The sequence below is a fragment of the Pagrus pagrus genome (assembly GCF_965226575.1).
Source record: "Pagrus pagrus genome assembly, chromosome: 2".
Taxonomy (NCBI): domain Eukaryota; kingdom Metazoa; phylum Chordata; class Actinopteri; order Spariformes; family Sparidae; genus Pagrus; species Pagrus pagrus.
In genome coordinates, this window is record NC_140186.1 from 3,265,268 (window position 1) to 3,284,444 (window position 19,177).

Sequence of the window (19,177 nt, forward strand, 5' to 3'; positions counted from 1 at the left end):
GAAATGAGAACAGTCCATTTCCTGTGTTTTGGGTTTTACGGTGCAGACTGCCTCTGCAGTAAATTCACAGTAAATCCCTGGAGGGAGCAGAGTTTGCTCGGGCCGCACGGGTTATGTTGATATAAAGTCTCGATTCATTTCTTTTATCCACCGAGATGGGCCTCTAGTTTCTGTCAGTAAGTAAGAGAACAGAGCTTCACTTCTGTTGTATTCAACGTTATGTGACGTGTTCTGTTCAGGTTAGCGGTTTCTCAGTTTAACGTGAAGTCTATGTTCAGTGCTTATTTAAAGATCCCCACTCGAAGCCCATGGATCTACCTCTAGTCCTCCTGGGGTCCCACATTTTCAGGACAAGACAGAAGTCCAAACTATTTAAAATTAGAAAAGAAAAATCAAGGAATGAAGCATGAGGTCATGGTGGAGTACGAGATCAGAATAAACAGAGAAAAAAGAAAAATGCTAATGTAGAAAATACAAACAAACAAATTGCATTAATTAAAAACCAACAGTGGTTCTCTGTGTTACATCTGCTTCTCCACACGGTGGCAGTAGTGTCGAGGCTATCAGAGGCAGAGGAGGACCATCACATCAAACTGAGTCACAGTGACATGTTTGTTTTTAATGTTTAGTTTTTTATTAATTAATTGATGCTAATGAGTCTTTCTTCACCATCTTGTTCGTGTTCCTCCTGTTATTTTATTATTTTGTGTTAATTCATCTGTTGTCTCGTCTGTTGTCGATGTTTTGTTAGTTGGTGCTTCAAACCCAGATGTCCGATAACAACAACCGGGGCTCATTTCTGAACATAAATCACTCTACAGTTTATACAATCATTTCTGTCCATTCTCACGACCATCCCGACATTTATAAAGCTGATGAGCTGATTTTGAGTCTTTACATTTACACAAACTTTTGACACTCCATCCAACTGCCTTCCTAAACAAAATGCCTTGTGTAGATGAATTGGTTAAAAAAAGACATTATTTCTGTTTCAGCTCGTGAACACAGTGTAGTTGTCAGTATTAGGACTTTGAAGAGATTGTGCCGAAAACTGTGTGAAGCTTGGAACAGGTGGCCGCAGGAAATTGTATTTCAACTTTACTCTTGAAATGCGTAATGAAAAAAACCCCCCAACATCCTCCTTTCGTGTTTTTTCTCGCCCCCTGGCCCTGATACTCCTCTGTAGTATTTACATCTTTTACTGGAGCAAAAGTAGCAGCAACAGACTGTAAAAGTACTCCACTGAAAATATTATTCAGTAAGTATTATCAGCAAAATGTACTCAAAGTATCAAAAGTACTCATTATAACACACGACCCCTGTGAGTACAAAAGAAAGTGTCCCCAGAGGAAGTTGCATGTGATCTGATAAACTGCCTCCAGTGATGTCACTCAGTAGCCAAATTGCATTGTGGGTAATGTAGGCCTGTAACACTGGTGGACTCATTCTGGACAGTTTAACAACAAATGATCACAATCGATACAGCACAACCTGAAATATCACTTTTTATTACTGCATGGTTCTTCTTCTTCAAAACCAGAACCTTCGGACTACTTTCTCCACAGTCGCAGTTGCACCTCCCTGTAGACCTGTGAACACACGTTAATGTGGAAGATTTGGTGGAGTCACCCTTTAAATCACAAGGTGTTCCTGCAGCATGTGAACATTTTTTTCATTAACTGGTTTATGTGCTGACAGCAGGACCTGGTGTGCCAGGACCTGGTTTTGGTTGATGACCCCTGCCTGGCTGTGGGCGGAGCTCCGGGTCTGTTGCACACGCTCGGCGCTGCCTCTGCTAACACTGCGTGCTGAAACGCGCTTGTTACCTCCTGACAGTCTTTTCCAAACAGGGGACAGTTGAGTGACAGCATCTGTCACGCAGGTCAGCAGACAAAAACGCGCGTTTTAACCCCGCGTGGTGCCAAAACGTGGCTGGTTCCAAAGACCCGCTTGTGCGTGACGCGCGGGCCATGTGAGGAAGAGTTGGGACGGTTTCAAAGTTGCTCAGACTTTTTCTCATTCGGGTCAATATTTACAAAAGCAGGTTAGTGATTAACTGTCCACGGTTGCAGCAGCTGCTCACAGTCCCAGCGCACACACAGCGAGCTGCTCGGTCACCGTCCGGTTCACAATGCAGTGCGTCCGGGCGTGGAGAGGTCTGAGGCCCCTGCTCAGAGGAGCCCAGCTGGCAGCGCGGACACGAACCCAGAGCTACACAGCAGCTGCCAGGATGGACCTCCGCGGGATTTACCCGCCTATCGCCACTCCGTTCACCGCCACGGAGGACGTGGACTACCCGAGACTGGAGGCGAACCTGCAGAAGTATGCAAAGATACCGTTCAAAGGTCAGGACCGAAACACGAGAGAACGAGCCTCGATGGTTCTGACAGGCCAGAAAGTTCAGAAAAGACTCCTGAAGTTTGGGTCAGGGGTCAGGGAGAGGGCCCAGCGGATCCACAGTGAGACCAGGTTAATGTGTGACTCAGATGAGTCCAAATACTTTATGTTCTGCAGGACTGTGGCGGAACCTGAAGGTGCTTTAGACATCAGGGACACTTTTAAAGTCATTGTTGCAAAACCAGCTGAGAGTCTGTCAGTCAGTCTGTCTGTCCGTCTGTCAGTCAGTCAGTGTGTCTGTTTGTTTGGGGAGCTGACAGAGAGGACAAAGTTGTGCATGGAGGAAAAAACGCAAAACCACCTGGCGGCCTGCAGGTGTCTGTCGCCCTCTGCTGGTTGATTACTGCTACTACAGATGTGATATTTCCACCAGCTGTAGCAGAGTACACCTGGTGTTGTACTAGTGGTACTTCTACAGTAGTATTACAATCCACCAGGGGTGGAAGTAACTAATTACAAGTACTCCACTTATCTGTAATTAAGTTATTTCTAGGGTTCTTGTGCTTTTATGAGTCTAACCTGTAATCTACTTAGTTACTTTTAAAATCTTGTTTATTGAGTCTGGATCAATAACTGAATCTGTATCTGCATGTTTGTAGCCAGTAACACTGTGATCACAGACGGACCAATGAAAACTCTGACATACAGACAGAAACACAACTCTGAGCAGTGTCTGAGAAGAATATTTGTACTTTTACTGAAGTATTATTTTAATACAAGTAGTTTACTTGTAATTGTAACATTTCAGTAATGTTCAGGACTCTTTCCACCTCTGCTCCCTGCATGGTAACACTTAGGGAACACATTAACACCACTCACTAACCCAGTGATGGAGTACATTTACTTTATTATACTGAAGTACAGTTTTGAGGCACTTGTACTTTACTTGAGTATTTCCATTTCCAGCTGCATCAAAAGCAGCGAGTTAGTGTATAACCGAGCGTCGGCCTGCGGAGGTGACAGAAGGAGAACGATGTGTTTTGTGCTGCAGGTTTGGTGGTTCAAGGCTCCAACGGTGAGTACCCGTACCTGACGGAGGAGGAGCGGGTGGAGGTGGTGAGGACGGTCAGACGATCGCTGCCGGCGGACAAACTGGTGATGGCCGGATCCGGCTGTGAATGTAGGTCTGTGTGTGTGTGTGTGTGTGTGTGTGTGTGTGTGTGTGTGTGTGCGCGCGCAGATGTCTTTAATGTACAGAGTTGCCTGCTACAGTGGTTCATTGACAATTGTGAGATTTTAATTAACACTAGTTACACTTTTTCAGAAACTGACACTTAATCTCAGACAGAATAAAACTCATTATAGAAAAACAGTCAAAACATAAAGGTCCACTTTGAAATGTTGCGACTGTTTCAAGTAGATCACATTTAACAAAGATGAGTATTGTGTTGTTCGGCTGAAGGCTGTCGAAAATTTCACAGTCTTTAGAGACTTCATCAGTCTTTCACAGTCTTCTGAGACTGCGTTAACGGTGCATGTAGAACAGGTTTACATGCTTTAATGCTCAAAAAACACTTCAGTTTTCTCATTAGGTCCAGAGCTGCAGTTTTAGCTCCTGTCTCTTTAAGGCCCCTCCTCCTGAATACCCAGTCTCCTCTGATTGGTCAGCTCACACACGCCCGACCCAGCACCGCTAACAACAACAACAAAGCAGCTGTGCTATCGATTCTTACTTGGTAAACAAAACTGCAAATGTGTGACGTGGTGACGTCGTGCGATGGAAATAAATGCAAGACTACTGACGGGGCGTTTAAGGAGCAGTGTTTTCTGTGGGAGAGCAGAGCTTCTTTACCTTTCAAGATGTTTTACATGCGCAAGAACATTTGTGTTCAGAAGTAGATACGGTGAGCTCGTCTAATAAGTCAACAAAAGTAAACGTAAATATTTCCTCACTAAACAGGAAAATTCGACCGTGCACGTCTGAATTCAAGTTTTTCTCTTTTACCGAAGCCGAGACGAGCTTCATCACCTCGTTAACGCATCGTAAAAACACGCTTCATCCAAGCTCGACGTAAATTGAATAAAACTCACTAAAGAGTCTTGGTTCGGCTGCACAGTCGTCTCTGGTTCGGTCAGAATAAATCCTCAGTTCACAGAGTAACAGTTCACCCGCTGTCGTGTCCTCTCTTCCTCTGAGTCATAGTCCTGGTCGCTGTAAATCACCTCCATACTCCGTGTTAGCTAATAGAGCCACTTAGCTCCACAGCTAACTGAGCTACCTGCAAACGGCAGCTTGAAGCTACCGCCAAAAGGTGGCATCAGTTGGCGATTATGCTGCCCCCTGTAGTTTCGGAGCTACCGTCAAATTACACCTTTTTAACAACATTTTTGTTCACTCAGAGCTACAAACAAACACCTGTTTCCTCACGAGAGATCAAACTGAGTGTACGTGTGTTTCCATTACAGATTTCGGTGACCTTGATGTTGTTAATCTTTTACAGGCTGACAACTGAAGTCAAATAGAGTCCGTCACTGTTTTATCGGCTGTAACGAACATTCAGAGAGAGCGGAGAGAGATGTGCATTAACTCGCTCTATGGTTCCTCCTGGACTCTCACTTCATCAATTCTTTCGCAGATGTTTATTCGGTAAACATCGCGGGGACATATTTGTTACATAAATTGCCTGAGCTCTCTTCGGCCTTTACCCCGTGAAGTGCTGTTGATTTTAAATCCAAGATCCGTCTTTCCAGCCTTTCCTCTAAATTTTTTGTTCGGCCTCGTTTCACTGATATTCAGTCTCTCCATCCGTCTCTTCACTGTTTGTACATTGTGTGTCATTGAGTTCAAGGCCGTTGTATTTAGTTTCATAAATGCGAGGAAAGAAAGCGGAGATAGACAGTAAATACAGATGATGGAGCACAAATGGAGGCCTTGTACATGAGAGCACACATGCATTACATGCCATAGAGTTGTGTATTATAAACCAATGTATGCTATAGAAATATAGACATACACTGAGCTGTGGCATCAATAAGTGCAAAACAAAATCGTGCATTTCCGTCTCCAGTCTTTGTCCTGATTTGAAGGTTTTTCAACAGTTCTTGTGCAGTGACAAAGCCGAGTGTCTGTTTGTTACCGAGCTTGTTTTTCTTTTTCCCGTTCAGCCACAAAAGCCACCATCCAGCTCACGGAGAAGATGGCAGCAGCCGGAGCCGACGTCGTCCTCGTGGTGACGCCCTGCTTCTACAAGGGCAAGATGGACAGCCGCGCTCTGATCCAGCACTTCACGAAGGTCAGGCGGACACACCGTCTCGCACACATTTGTGCTTAAATGCTTGCGAGGACCCAAAGTGACATGATGCAATCCCTAATCCTCACACTGACCCTAATCCTGAAACCTAAAGCCAACTCTTAAACTCCAAACAGCTCTTTGAAGAAATGAGGAAACCAGAATGGCACTCAGTGAGCGCAGACCTTCACCGAGGGCTTCCAGGCCCTTAAATTCAATCAAGCCTGATCCAGAATCCAATAAAACATACTTACATCTGCTGGACCCGTTTTTTTTTTTAAAGTAATGAAAATGTTACTACAACTATATTCAGTGTACAAACAAGTTAAGGTTTGTTATAAATCAATTTCTTCAACTCCACTAGTCAAAACAGAGCTTCCACGGGCTCATCCCTCCGTGTCTCCCCTGCAGGTGGCGGACAGCAGCCCGGTGCCGGTGGTTCTGTACAGCGTGCCGGCCAACACGGGCCTGGAGCTGCCGCTGGACGCTGTGACACAGCTGTCTCAACATCCAAACATCGTGGGCCTTAAAGACAGCGGAGGAGACGTGAGAAGCTACATCTTTTATTGTTATTCTGAGTAATCCTGATCAGCTGTCAGTGATGCAGGTGGAATATGTGAAGCAGTCAGTCAGTCAGTCAGTCAGTCAGCCAGTCAGCCAGTCAGCCAGGTGACCTGACAGGGCTGCAGATTTCCATGTAATGTATCAGGATTTAAATCTCGTTCACATGAAACTATTTGGTATTAACCTGACGCAGCTGTCTTGTCGAGTGTCTTGTTTAGGAAGAAGTTTTTGTTTTTTCACATCGCTGCATGTTTTGTAGATGAAATGTTAGTTTTTCTGTCGCTGTGTCCGAATATTTGGACAAATTGTACTTTAGCGCCCCCAAGACACTTATTTCAGGCTAACAACACCAGGCTCCTATGTGACCGAATGAGAAGGGAGCCGTAACTTCACTTTCAGGGACAAAACTGCACATATAGAATCACCAGCCAACAAAAAAAAAGGTTTAAGAGTTTGGTGACTTTGCCCCAAAATAAGGTTTAAATGTGTTTTTCCCACAGGTTATACTTCTTAAACGCATGTGCACAGTTTAATGGCTTAACATTCCCGCTTTTGATCAACGCCACGGTTTCACAACATATGAGACGCGGCGGTTTAGTAGTTCATTGGTCCGTCCATTCATTTTTAAAAGTTTTAAGTCAGCTTTCTTTTTCGAGCCAGCCACGTCTTCCTGCATTTACATTCCCACATATCTCATTCGGTATGATTGGCTCGTTTGAGCGACGCTATCGGTAAACGATCGCCGCGCCTGCAGTTTGAAATCCCGACCGCCGGGGAGAAAAAACAAAACAACGTCTCGTGAATATTATTGCATTTTCTCATTCATTTATCAGAAATGGGTCACGGGGCCGCGGCTCCATGCATCTCATCAACAACTACATTTTTTTATCAGGTTGATTTTAAGTTTTCGACAGAATTATTTTGTTTATTGTACCAACTTTACAAGCTCGAATCAAAATGAACCGATGTGGAAAAGGAGAGGTTTTAAATGTAATTACCAGGAAAAAGACTAAGTGGACAGCGTGCGGGAGTCTTCTTCCTGATTTTGTCTTAAGGTGTGCAAAAGCTGCACTCTGTAAATTTGTAATTACTAAAATATCCACTAAAAAATACTAAAAAGTGATGCTAATTTGGCAGCAGTGACATAGAGTGTTAGTATACTGCTGCACATTGAGTAGAGACAGAGCTGTGTGCCTTTGTTCATGTACTGATCTTCAGTGAACTGGCTGCTGGAGAGAAGAGTGGTGACTGCTGAAGAAACCTAAAACTAAAGTGTGTGTGTGTGTGTGTGTGTGTGTGTGTGTGTGTGTGTGTGTGTGTGTGTGTGTGTGTGTGTGTGTGTGTGTGTGTGTGTGCAGTTTTATTCTGCAGGGTTGACTCGAGGGTTACGCGTTGGAAAACAAAAAAAAAAGAAAACAGTTTGCTCTCGCTGAGCTCTTAATACCTTTTTCGTCTGTGTGGGAAGTGTTTGCAAGAAGTTGCAAATGGATTTCTGATTTGGGAAATAACATGTTTGTCCACTCGCTGGGAGACAGCAGCGTGGGCGTAGTTCAAGCACAGAGCGACCCAGCTCAATTGTAGGCGTGAAGAGGCCAAACACAGAAAACAATGGGTGATGGGTCAATTTGAGGAAGGCAGACAAGTTGCAAGAAAGATTATTCAGAACAAACACAAATTTCCTCCACATCAGCCGGCTCCTGCTGCGTGGCAGAGTCTTCATCAAAAAATATCTGACATTTTTAGCAGGGACGGAGTCGGCTGGAGGAGAATCGTTACGTTTTGTCCAAAGTAATTTTTATATGCGTCTCCAGGGACGAGGGGACGCACTTCCAGAAACAGAAATTGGTGTTTTATCAGCAGATTCTGGTGTGGACGAGCTTGTAGGCCGAAGTTTGAAGCTTCTTTGTTGTCTTCTCTCCTTTTCACTGCCTGTGTTTCTACATACATGAGATCAGGCACTCGTTACAGGGGAGAAGTTCTCATGCAACTTGGTTGTTTGCAACTACGAGTCGTCAGAGTTGATTGTGTGTCTCCTGCAACTAAAAGTCTGCCAGTATCTTGGCAACATTATCCCTGCGTCCCAGTGTTCATACCAGCATAGTGTTTAGTATCCCGGAAAAGATTTAATATGTCCTGATACTACAGCTACTAGAAAAAAAATGTCATTATCTCCTCACCTTCATGCAGATACAGAGTCGACTGAGTTTGTTTATTTAGTTTGTTTGGACAGAAATCAGTTCTGATTAAAACGTCTTTCCCAAAACTACAGAGTGCTCCTTTAATGTAGCTGGTTTGTGAGTTAAACTCTCAGTGTCTCAAAAGTTGAGCATACAGACAGCAGAGCTGCATCCAACTATTATCTTGTCAATTAATCAAGGACAGAAAAAAGCATCGGCACACTCAGTCAGTGCAAAAATCTGTTGAATGTGCAGATTATTGTCACGGTTAATCGACTAATCATTCAGTCCTTAGAATAAAAAAACTATAAAGACTTTGCAATTTCCCAGAGCCCAAAATAACATCTTCAAATTGCTTCTTTATACCAAACAAAAGTCCAAAACCAAAAGATTTCTTCTTTGACGGTCAGAGAAGCAGCAGATGCTCACATTTAAAAAAAAGCTCTCAGCAGCAAATGTTTGACATTGTTGCTCAAAATAAAATGACTCTCGCAGACGTGACAGGTGGAGAAGGCTGTAGACGTCGTTTGTAAAGTTTCTATGGCCTTTTTTTTCTCTTTTACAACTAAAAAGCACAAATAAAGTTTAAGAGGCTTAATTCAGGTGATGCAGCTGAGAATCAATGACGGAAAACAGTGCGTCTCTGAGAGAAAAGGCTTGAAGAGGTGCTTCACTGAAAGCTTGTCTCAATAAATGAACATTGCACTGTGTGGAGATTTATTACGTATCCAACAGTGAAAAGTACAGTTTGTCCTTTTGAAGCATAGAAAGAGAATAAAATGTGAATAATACAGTTAAGTAACATGAAATCCCACTTCAGTACTTCATTACTTTCCACCGCTGGTTTTAAGTTGAGCTGTTTTTTCACGGTTTGCATTTGAGCTTGTTAGTGGATCAAACGGTGCCAAGGTCCTGAGCGTCACTCAAACTGAGAAGACGCAACAAGTAGAAATAGATTTGAGTGTGTTGCTTTTATTACAGGCGCACGAGACGTCGCAGCAGTTTGATTGCTGTGTTTTTTTTATTTTTCTCTGTAGAGCAGCGAGAGGTTGACGATGGGTACGGAGCGACAGCAGACAGATGTGGACACTCGTGAATACACTAATTAGACATGCTGAGGGTGAAAACATGGTCGGCTGGCAGGTTCAGTCACGTCATGGGTTTCAGGACTGCTTGAAAAACATTCATCATCCCCAAATCTTCCCTAAAAGTCTCCGCTGTGAGCGCCGCGCTCGTCTGTGGAGCTTCAGATGTTCACGTCTGGCAGTGAAGATATTTGCTGCTTTTAACAAACGTCCCCTCAGGGATCATTAAAGTTTCATCTCATCTCACCTCAACTCCTCTAATTTGATTCCTTCTGCCCACGCTGCCTTTACACACACACACTCACACTCACACACACACTCACACTCACACTCACACTCACACACACATCAGGTGTTTTTAATTTAAGTCTTCAAATCACAGCCTCGGCACACACCGACTAAATTCAACCTGTCTGTTCAATCCAAACAATTAACCGTCTCTTAAGTGAAATATTTCCAACGCCTACTGTTAGTTACTTCTCCCCGGAGGAGAGCCGGGGTCATTTATAGTTACGCTTTAACGGCTCACTACCTGAAAAAAATAGTCACAAACACTTAAATATGACACGATAACACGCAAAGTAACGCTGCTAATGTTTTCGTCAATCGTCAAAAAAAAACTCGAGATGACAACCTAAATAGAGCTGAAGGCATCGTCTCTGCACTCACAGCGGGTTCTGTCACAATAACAACCATTCAGTCATATTTCTGAGCTTCTTCTCTTTTAATTTACTATCAATTAACTAAAGAGTTTTAAGACTCACAGGAGCTCGACGTTTCACCTTCATAATGATCCCTCTGCAGCATATCAGATAGAAAGTGTTGGGGAAAGAAACATAAACGTGTGCACGGATCTCTTAAGAAGCATAACTGTCGGCTTAAATATATGATGTATAGGCCACTTGTGAACAACATGCTCAGTATTGGAGATGTGATGTGTGTAAAATGTTGACCTTGAAGAATTAATCGTCTATCAGCGATCGGCTCGACCCATCGCCCGGTTGGTTTGTTGGATATTTTGGTCTATTTTTGACATTTTATTTTGCGCCTCACTCAATAAATAATTAACCTTTAAGCGCCAGAAATAGGAACGGGCAAAACCTGTGGTTGTCTGAGCTGATCAGCGTGAAAAAGAAATGCCAGCAGACGGCCCGGTGAGTGGGGCTCTGTGCGCAAGTTACCGTAGTTTGTTGAGATATCTGGACCATCCATAAAGCCGCCTCGTTAGCTGCACGGCTACAACTGAATTATTACATAAAGTATGAATCTTCTGAATATCTAATACTTATGTTGCTTGATTTTACATAATAATTACGAGTGAAAGTTGATTTTTCTCAGTGTTTTTATGCCCAATTTGCAAATTGTCTCCCTGAGGCAACAGAAAACCATGCGAGGGGTGTGAGCACAGCCCCGATCTTTGAGGGTTAAGTTTCCCTTCGCTCTCAAGTTGCTCTCTGCACGCTAATGACGATAATGAGACTTAAAAAAATAAAAGCTAATGAGTGTTTTTCTGTCACCGGGGCAGACGGTACTCTTGCTGCGATGTTGTTTTCCCACTGGGGGGGGGGAGCTGTATCAAAAATAGCCAGAGTGCTCCAGCTTTCAGGAGACCAGCAGGAGCTCCTATCACCCTGATTGATTGACTGATCAATTACAGTCCTGCGTGTTTGAAATGACTGATATGGGGAAACTGATTGACACCCTTGCAGTTTAAAAATAGACCCTCTGCTGTATCGGTGATGGAGAGTGAAACCGGAGGCTGCAGGTTTTCCCTGCGGAGGTTTCAGCTTCATGTAGAGCGCAGCGTCGTCGGCGTCTCACCGCTCCCTTTGTACATTTTCAGGTTTATTTGGATTCTGCGCTTCATATCCGGATTGACGGAAGAGAATTAAAAGAGGCAAAACAAAATAAAGGAGCTCATCAATTATTCATGAGCCTTTCCCTTCCTCCTCCTCCACTTTTGAAGTTGATATCATTTTTTTTGTCACTTGGGACTCGTCTGTTTTTTTTTTCTTCTTCTTCTTCTTTGGGATCTCGCACGATCCCCTCCTCCCAAAACCCTCCACACATGTGAAGAGTCAGTGCTCGTCTCAATTTGAGCGATTTGTTTACCTTGTGAGATGTTGGCTTTGTCGGCGGCGTCCCTTGTGACGGCCTCTCCTGGGATTAAGAATAAAAAAACGACAGCAGATATTAGACCTGACAGCGGGGAGGAGTGACGACCATGAAACAGTCCTGATTCTTTACCTTCTTCTCTCTCTCTCTGTTTCTTCTTTATCCGTTCCTCAGATCACACGGATCGGCCTGATTGTTCACAAAACCAAAACGCAGGATTTCCAGGTGTTGGCGGGCTCGGCTGGGTTTCTCATGGCTGCCTATTGTGTCGGTAAGAAGCTCTTACACAGGACCAACAGCAGTCAGAAGCCTTTATATCCCCCAGGCTGCAGTCTCCCCCGTTTTCTTTCTGTCTTTTTGGGTCCTCGCTGCAGAATTACAACAGTAAAGAAACGTGCACATACTGTCAACCTCCCCCTCTTTGATACCCATAAACCCTTGCGTGCTGGGGTCACTTCCTGTAGTTGTGTCAGCTCACACCTCCAGATGAACAGAGCAGCTGTGTGTCAACACTTCAGGGACATCATCCTGATCACGTCCTAAACACGTCCTCATTTAAAATCTAAATTAAATCTGATTAGATTGAACTCCAGCCTCCCGAGCAGCTCTTGTAGTTTAATTCCATTCAGCTCTTAAAATTCAATTAGCAAAAAGTCTGAAAATTACTCGAGATATTTAAATCTATGACAAAATCGCAATTAGTCGACTTTAATTAATCTGCTGAAGTTATGTTATCACTGCGTCTGAAGCTGAAAGCAGGAACTGTTTTAAAAACTCTCCCTGGAGATGCAGCCAAATAGGTTGATCAAGAGTTGGAAGCACTGTTGCAACTGGATCACTGAATGTTTTAGCTGAACCGACTGACAAATCACAGTTCAGACTTATTCCTACCAGAACCCGAACCACTGTAGATGGCCCGAAGAGAGGACGGATATTTAGAGCCACCATCGCCACCTTTAGGTTAGTCCAACACTTGACAGGAGAGGGTTTGGTGGAGCTGAACGTGCCTTCTAACTTGTAGGGATGTCTTTACCTGGACTATCAGCAGGTGTTCAGGGGAGCGCTCTCCTCCTGCGGGGACGCCTGTGATCTTTCATGTGAAGTTGCAGCAAATCATAAAAGCTCAGCAACTTTTTCCACAGCCGAGTTGTGAAGGGCTGTCTGCTGCCTCCTCAGTATGTCGGCCACGTACAGCGTACTGTAAGCCTGGATTAGATAACACGTTGGGGGATAGGCATCAATATGATGCTGAGGAACCTAATGAGTCATGTTCTCGCACTGCCGCACACACACACACACACACACACACACACACACACACACACACACACACACACACACACACACACACACACAGCTCTCTGATCTTTGCTCCCTGACATATTCTCATCTCCATAACTGAAATATGGGAGTAATTGGCTGTGTGTGTGTGTGTGTGTGTGTGTGTGTGTGTGTGAGTGACACAGCTAATGCACAGCAATGTAACACCACTGAGTGATTGATATGATAATATGTCCGCGCTGCGAGCGCATGTTCAGGTTTTGATGTCCGGATTCGTGCTCCTGACAACCCCCCCCCCCCCCACCCACACACACACACACACAATGATGCTGGAAGGGGGCGGGTCTTCTACCTGTCAGTCAAAACCTGGTACAGCCTCACAGCACAGAGCTTGGATTGGAAAGTTACTTGAATCTACCTCTCGTCTCTCGTCAAAGTTCCCTAATCTGCACACTTTGCTTTAAATGTTTCCTTTCGATGAATTTCTCCACCTGCAGCATTAAAACAGCGTCACAGTGGAGACGTTTGTTTAGAAAACGAGGCTGCCAGCAGCCGACCGACTGGATGTTTTTAAGGAGACCTGCAGACATTTCCAGACATTTTTTGTGGCCATTTTCCAAACATTTCCGTCTGTGATCGCTGGGGTTGGTTTAGTTTTAGTTTAGTTTATAGTTTGATTAGTTTAGATTAGGGTTGTTCGGTATACCGGTACTAATTTGGTACCGGGGTACTGAGGCATTTAAAACGGTACTATATTGCATTTGGATGGGACCGCTACTTGCAGCGCCGCCGGCAGTGCCCGCAACAGCGCGGCGACCTTGCCCCGTGACGTCACCGCATGGTAACTACAGCTGAGAGGACGAGGAGCAAGCCGGAGGAAACAGCTAGCAAGTGAAAAAAAATAGAGCTGGTTTATTTATATTATATTAGGGCCCGAGCAGGGAACCTGCAAGGACCCTATTGTTTTTGTAGTGATCATTTTTTGTCCCAAATGATGCATTTTTCACTGCCTGAACATACCCCAAAACTCTCCAAACTTGGAATATATGTCCCACCTGGAGAAAAAATGTATAATCTGTTACATTGTTACCATTGTGAATTTCCATCACTAGGTGGCGCTATAATCAAGGAAAGTGCGTTTTGGCTAATAACTCCCACGTACTTTGTCGCACATTCAAAAACCTCATATCCACACGTTCAGTGAAGGACATCTGTTGAAGGTTTTACCGATCCGTCACTAGGTGGTGCTCTGGTGCCAGTTTCATTAGGGCCCCAGCAGGTAACCTGCGATGTCCCTATTGTTTCTGTAGTGAGCAGTATTTTTTTATCGGTTTTAAAGCCTGCCAGTCAAATATCATATTTACACCGTTGCACACCGAGATGCTGAAATTGCCCGTCGGTGGTGATTGGAGAGGATGTGAGTCTCTGTATTGTTCGACTCTGATGAAGACACACATGTTGTGAGTCCTTAGTCTGTATCCGTGTGCTCCGGTCTCCGTTGGACTTTGTTCCTTGAGCTCACAGAAGGACTCCGGACCGGCTTCTAGCTCCATGTGAAGCAGTTGATGCGTCAGAGACCTGTTACAGTCGGTTCTGGCCTTGAAGCCTCGCCTCCTTGTTCGTCCACTTTCCTGGACATTTTGAATCAAAAAAGCATCTTTTTCACTCGCAGGTGAGGAGGCGGGGCTGCTCGCCTGTCAGTCGGACGCACCGTTAGATAAGCTGCTGTCAGCTGTTTGATCTGAGCGGCGGCGGGCAGCAGAAACATAAATCAGGCAGAATATCCTTCCATCAGCAGCCGCCGGCTCGTCTATCCGCAACAACAACTCCAAGGCCACGGACGGAGGCCGGCTCTCTGCTTTTTTTTCTCCTCCACCAGACATCCACAATGAGATGTCACACTGAGAGGCCATGGTATCTTGTTGTCTGGGAAAATGTATGTGAAAAAGAAAAGATGTCATAAAAAGTGCTGCTGCCTACTGATCTGTCAGGGAAGCAAAATAACAGGATGGATGAAAAACGATGTGTGTCGACAGTGAATCATTCATGTCTGTGTGTTAACACCAGGAGAGCGATGGAGGGATTTCTATAAGAGGAATATACGTTGAAGCAGAAAACACACCTCAGTCCTCTCAGTGGTTTCAAAGCTGAATTCCCTCCACATGTCGTCACGTGCAGGATTTCACTGTCCTCTGCTAGAAAAATCCTCCGACCTCTCGGGCAACTGAAGTGCTTCTTGTCCGGCGCTGCGATGCATGCTAATGTTGCGGCGTACTGATTGGTAGGTGCAACGTTTAATATTCTAAACATACAAAGTGCTGAGTTGAGTGATTGCACACAGGGAACTGATCAAACGTGTGATTTCTCAAACCGCCTCCTGCGGCTTAACGTCTGCGTGAATCCACATTTTTTAACAACTGATTGTGAGTGAGAGTGCAGCTCCTTTTAGAGGTAGACCGGGTTCGTTCGTTTGCAGAAAAATGAACCCCGAAATATTGTGAGACGACTTTTTGCTGATGGAAAGTCGGGTAAAGTTTCTGGAGCAAAACAGCGAGGCAGTAACATCTGAAGTAGCCGGGGACGGAAAAATGCAACCAAAGACAAACAAAATGTCGGCATGACATGATCCAAGTCTCTGAAATCTATTTCTAAAGACTGAAGTTGTTTACACCCTCCACATGCGGACGAGCTCTTGCGCTCACTTCAGACGGGTTGCATGCTAACGCTTCTAGCTCGGCAGCTTCAAGGAAAGTATCGGCTTAAAAAAAGAGTGATAAATCAGTGACAATGGTAGGTAATGACTTGCTAGCTGCTCGACTCTGGTCGGTCCATCCTGAGATATCTCAACAGCTGTTGGATGTGTTGCATTCACACATTCATGGTTCCCAGAGGATGGATCCCAACGACTTTTTGTGTTCCCCTGACCTTTCCTCCATCGCCACCATGAGGTCGACACAGGCGTCCCGATTACACTATATTTTTTCGTCATTGATTCGATGTTTCGTACAGAACGGATTCCCACAAAACAAAACTTGGATGGAGGATGTGTCTCTGTTGTCGTTAACTTTTGGTGCAGATCCAGGAATTTTTTTGCAAAAATAGGGCGTGGATCTTAATGAAAAAAAGAAAATCGGCCGTATTTAGTCGGCTGGTATCTGTAAGTGAGTACAAAAGGGGGACTGTTGGGCCTCGGCAGAGGTATGCACTCTACCTAGTCATTCTAGTTAAACAAATTCCAATCGAATGACGGATAATAATAGTTATTACAGGGAATGGCGATTTTGTCCGATAATTTGGTTTAATGACTTTGAATTTCTTCACCTTCTGTGTTAACGTGCTGAACTAAGATGGAGGGAAAAGTGAACATTATAACTCATCCTGCAAATTATCATGCAGAGTCTGGTTTTCCCTTTTTTATTGAGACTTATTCTATTACATGAAAAGGACGTGGAGGTTCAGCAGGTCAAGAACATCTCTCTGTATGAACAGTTTATCATTGTGTAAGAAAAACTAGAAGGAAAAAGAAATAAGAAAAGTCTTTTGTATTGATTCTTTCACTCTCCGCTGTGATCCGGGTTTCTAGGTGCAGTTGGCGGCGTGTGCGCGCTGGCTAACGTGTTGGGTCGGGAGCTGTGTGAGTTGGAGCGTCTGTGCGTGTCCGGGCGCTGGGAGGAAGCCAGAGTCCTGCAGCAGCGCCTCATCGAGCCCAACAGCGCCGTGAGTACCATCTGCTGCACGGCGGGCCCTTTTTATCCCACTGCAGCACCGAGCAAATAGCGACAGACTGGAGGTTCGGTCACATGTCTTTCCTCTGATCCAATTCTTTTGGTGTGAGTTGCTGCATTTTGGAGGTGGAGGTGTCGGCCTCCTGAGTAGATGTAAAGTTTCTTCCGCACAGTGATACGGGAAGAAAATAGTTCCTACATTAAAGCTGCTCTGTGGATTGTCTTGAGTAACCGGGTCACGATTTCTGGAAAGAGTGATTAGTGTTTCAAATTTTGCAACTCACAGCAACACAATCTGGATGGATAAATAGCTACAGGTCGGAGGAGAAACATGTATTTTTTTGATTTTGGGGCGAACTTTCCCTTAAAAATATTGAAAACATTTTTAAATCAGGCATTAACAATGTGATCCATAAAAAATAAGAACAATTAAGAACCACTTTGGATAATAATTCAATACATGTTGCACCAAAGTGGCAATCGATGACTGACTGTAAATATGATCGATCACGTCAAAGAGTTACTCGTTACACCTGGTTTGTATATTTTCACGTGTGGGAAAGATTCTGGATTTAATGGATTTATATATAAATATGATGTAAAATCAGCACTTCCACTTTTACTTTATTAAAAGTATTTTGTTCGAGAATTATTTGAACAGTACGAACGACACACCAAATAACTAAGTGAAAGTCTTAAAGATACAATACGTAAACTGAAACTGAAACGAGACCTTTGTTATATATTTTGTTGAGTTTTGTGCTTAAATTCTCCCAAATATTTCCAACAATGTTCAAACAGACAAATCATTTTACTTTGCGTTTCATCTGCTCGCCTGTCGCTTTAATCTGCAGGAGATCAGGAGTCAGACAGTCTGTGAACGCAGCTGAACATAACGTGAGTCACGTCACATAGATGGTGGTGGTTGTTTAACAATGGGGACAACAACTCCCATGATCCCACGCTGCTTACGTCTTTTATTTTTTTAATTAGGGATCCTCACAGCACAAATTACATACTGTGCTTTTAAAGGTAAAATAAGAATGCAAAACTATTGAAGCAGTTTTTTAAAAAGGTGAGGAGAAACTTCAGCTCGAGGCTTTTGTAGAGAAATTGTTTAAACTTCTACGGATCCTGTAAACTTTAGAGACTTGAAGGGAAAAGATGTGCAGCAGCAGACACCAGATGAGACGAGGACCGGCACTTAACAGCAGCACAGAGTTAAATGTCAGAGTTGTGTGCTGTACGTTCTCGGAGCCGATGTGCGAGGAAACAGAAACAGCGCTGAATAATTAGCTTCAGGCTACAAATGTGTCTGTTAAGGTGTGTTAAATGTCACCGACCGAACAGCATCAATCTACCACGCAAACACCTCCGCACGCTGCATCATGAAGCTCCGGCTCCGCTCCGATATCCAGTGACACACAGTGCGGATGAGGCTCAGCAGCCCAACATCCATCACAGATTGTAAACACGTCGTTATCGATAAAGCTTTGAATCCACTCGGTGGTTTTTCTGTACGCGGATGCTGATTGGTGGTCTGTGTTGCTAGGTGACCAGGAAGTTGGGAGTTCCCGCCCTCAAGCAGGCGATGGAGTGGTTTGGTCTCCACGGCGGCGCCTGTCGATCGCCTCTCCAGCCGCTCACGGAGGCCGAGACGCAGCAGCTGAGGCGGGACTTCACCTCCGACGGCTGGCTGTGAGGCGGCCCGGGGCAGAGAGAGTGTGTGTGTGTGTGTGTGTGTGTGTTTGAGAGTGAATCTCCGCTTTACCCTGGACACCTTACACCTGTTCACACAGAAGCCCTGCACCGCAACAAACATCTCCTCAAAATACACTAAAAACAAAATCCACTTGTGTCAGTGCACTTCACTCATGGCTGCATGCGGATCAGCAGTGCAGGACGTACGATGAGAGCCGAGGTTTGTTTCAAAATCACCTGTCGTTAGAAGAGTTAAGCTGACAGTCGTCGGTCCTCGAGGAGACGGTTGTCGTCTATTTCATTTCCTTGGAAACCTCTTTCACAGACTGGCTGATGAATCAATCATCGTGTCCATTTAGGTCAAATCAGACATTCAAATCAGGCTGTTGGGTGCCAATTAGGCCACTGATGTGTAAAAAAAACATAATATCAAACTATGTGAAAAATCACTCATGCTCATGATTTTTTAAATAAAGTTTTTATTTCCTTCAGACGAAAATAAATTACTGTCACACCGACAGTTTTCTTCTCTGCTGCAGATTGAACATGTTGTTCATGTCCTTGTTTCAAAAATAAAATTCAATTTTACTTAAATAAAATAACGTTTTGCTTCATTTCTACTGTGAAGAGAAATTGATTGTTTTGGGGGGGTTGGGTATGAAAATGGACAACATGCAAGCTTTTGTATTTTGGTATTTCACACTGAATATGTGACAGATTACAGATTTTGCACACCTTAAGGTCGACAGGTGCGCAGGAGAAGACCGAGGGCCGACTCAGTACTTAGACCGTCTGAGTTGTTGCCATCAAACTTTATCGCAAGTGAAGTGGACAGTTTTTTTTTCCTCCTGACACTAAATATATTACAAATTGTGACGAAAAGAAAGAATCAAACACTGCAG

At 44.2% G+C, this 19,177-nt stretch overlaps 1 protein-coding gene across 1 annotated transcript; it reads left to right on the forward strand.

Moving 5' to 3' along the window:
* Positions 1 to 1,757: 1,757 nt before the first annotated feature.
* hoga1 (4-hydroxy-2-oxoglutarate aldolase 1) lies at positions 1,758 to 18,889 on the forward strand. Its single transcript, XM_084343311.1, has 7 exons — positions 1,758 to 2,345; positions 3,389 to 3,517; positions 5,503 to 5,630; positions 6,039 to 6,173; positions 11,743 to 11,839; positions 16,433 to 16,566; positions 18,127 to 18,889. Exons 1-7 carry the CDS (start codon positions 2,132 to 2,134, stop codon positions 18,274 to 18,276), a joined length of 987 nt encoding a protein of 328 aa, XP_084199437.1. The 5' UTR covers positions 1,758 to 2,131; the 3' UTR covers positions 18,277 to 18,889.
* Positions 18,890 to 19,177: the final 288 nt, after the last annotated feature.

What these genes read in the sequence shown, in the direction of transcription:
- hoga1 (XM_084343311.1), top strand. Translation starts at nt 2,132, where the DNA reads ATGCAGTGCGTCCGGGCGTGGAGAGGTCTGAGGCCCCTGCTCAGAGGA. An exon ending in TGATCCAGCACTTCACGAAG is followed by an intron (nt 5,631 to 6,038) that starts GTCAGGCGGACA and finishes TCTCCCCTGCAG; the next exon opens with GTGGCGGACAGCAGCCCGGT. An exon ending in CATGGCTGCCTATTGTGTCG is followed by an intron (nt 11,840 to 16,432) that starts GTAAGAAGCTCT and finishes CCGGGTTTCTAG; the next exon opens with GTGCAGTTGGCGGCGTGTGC.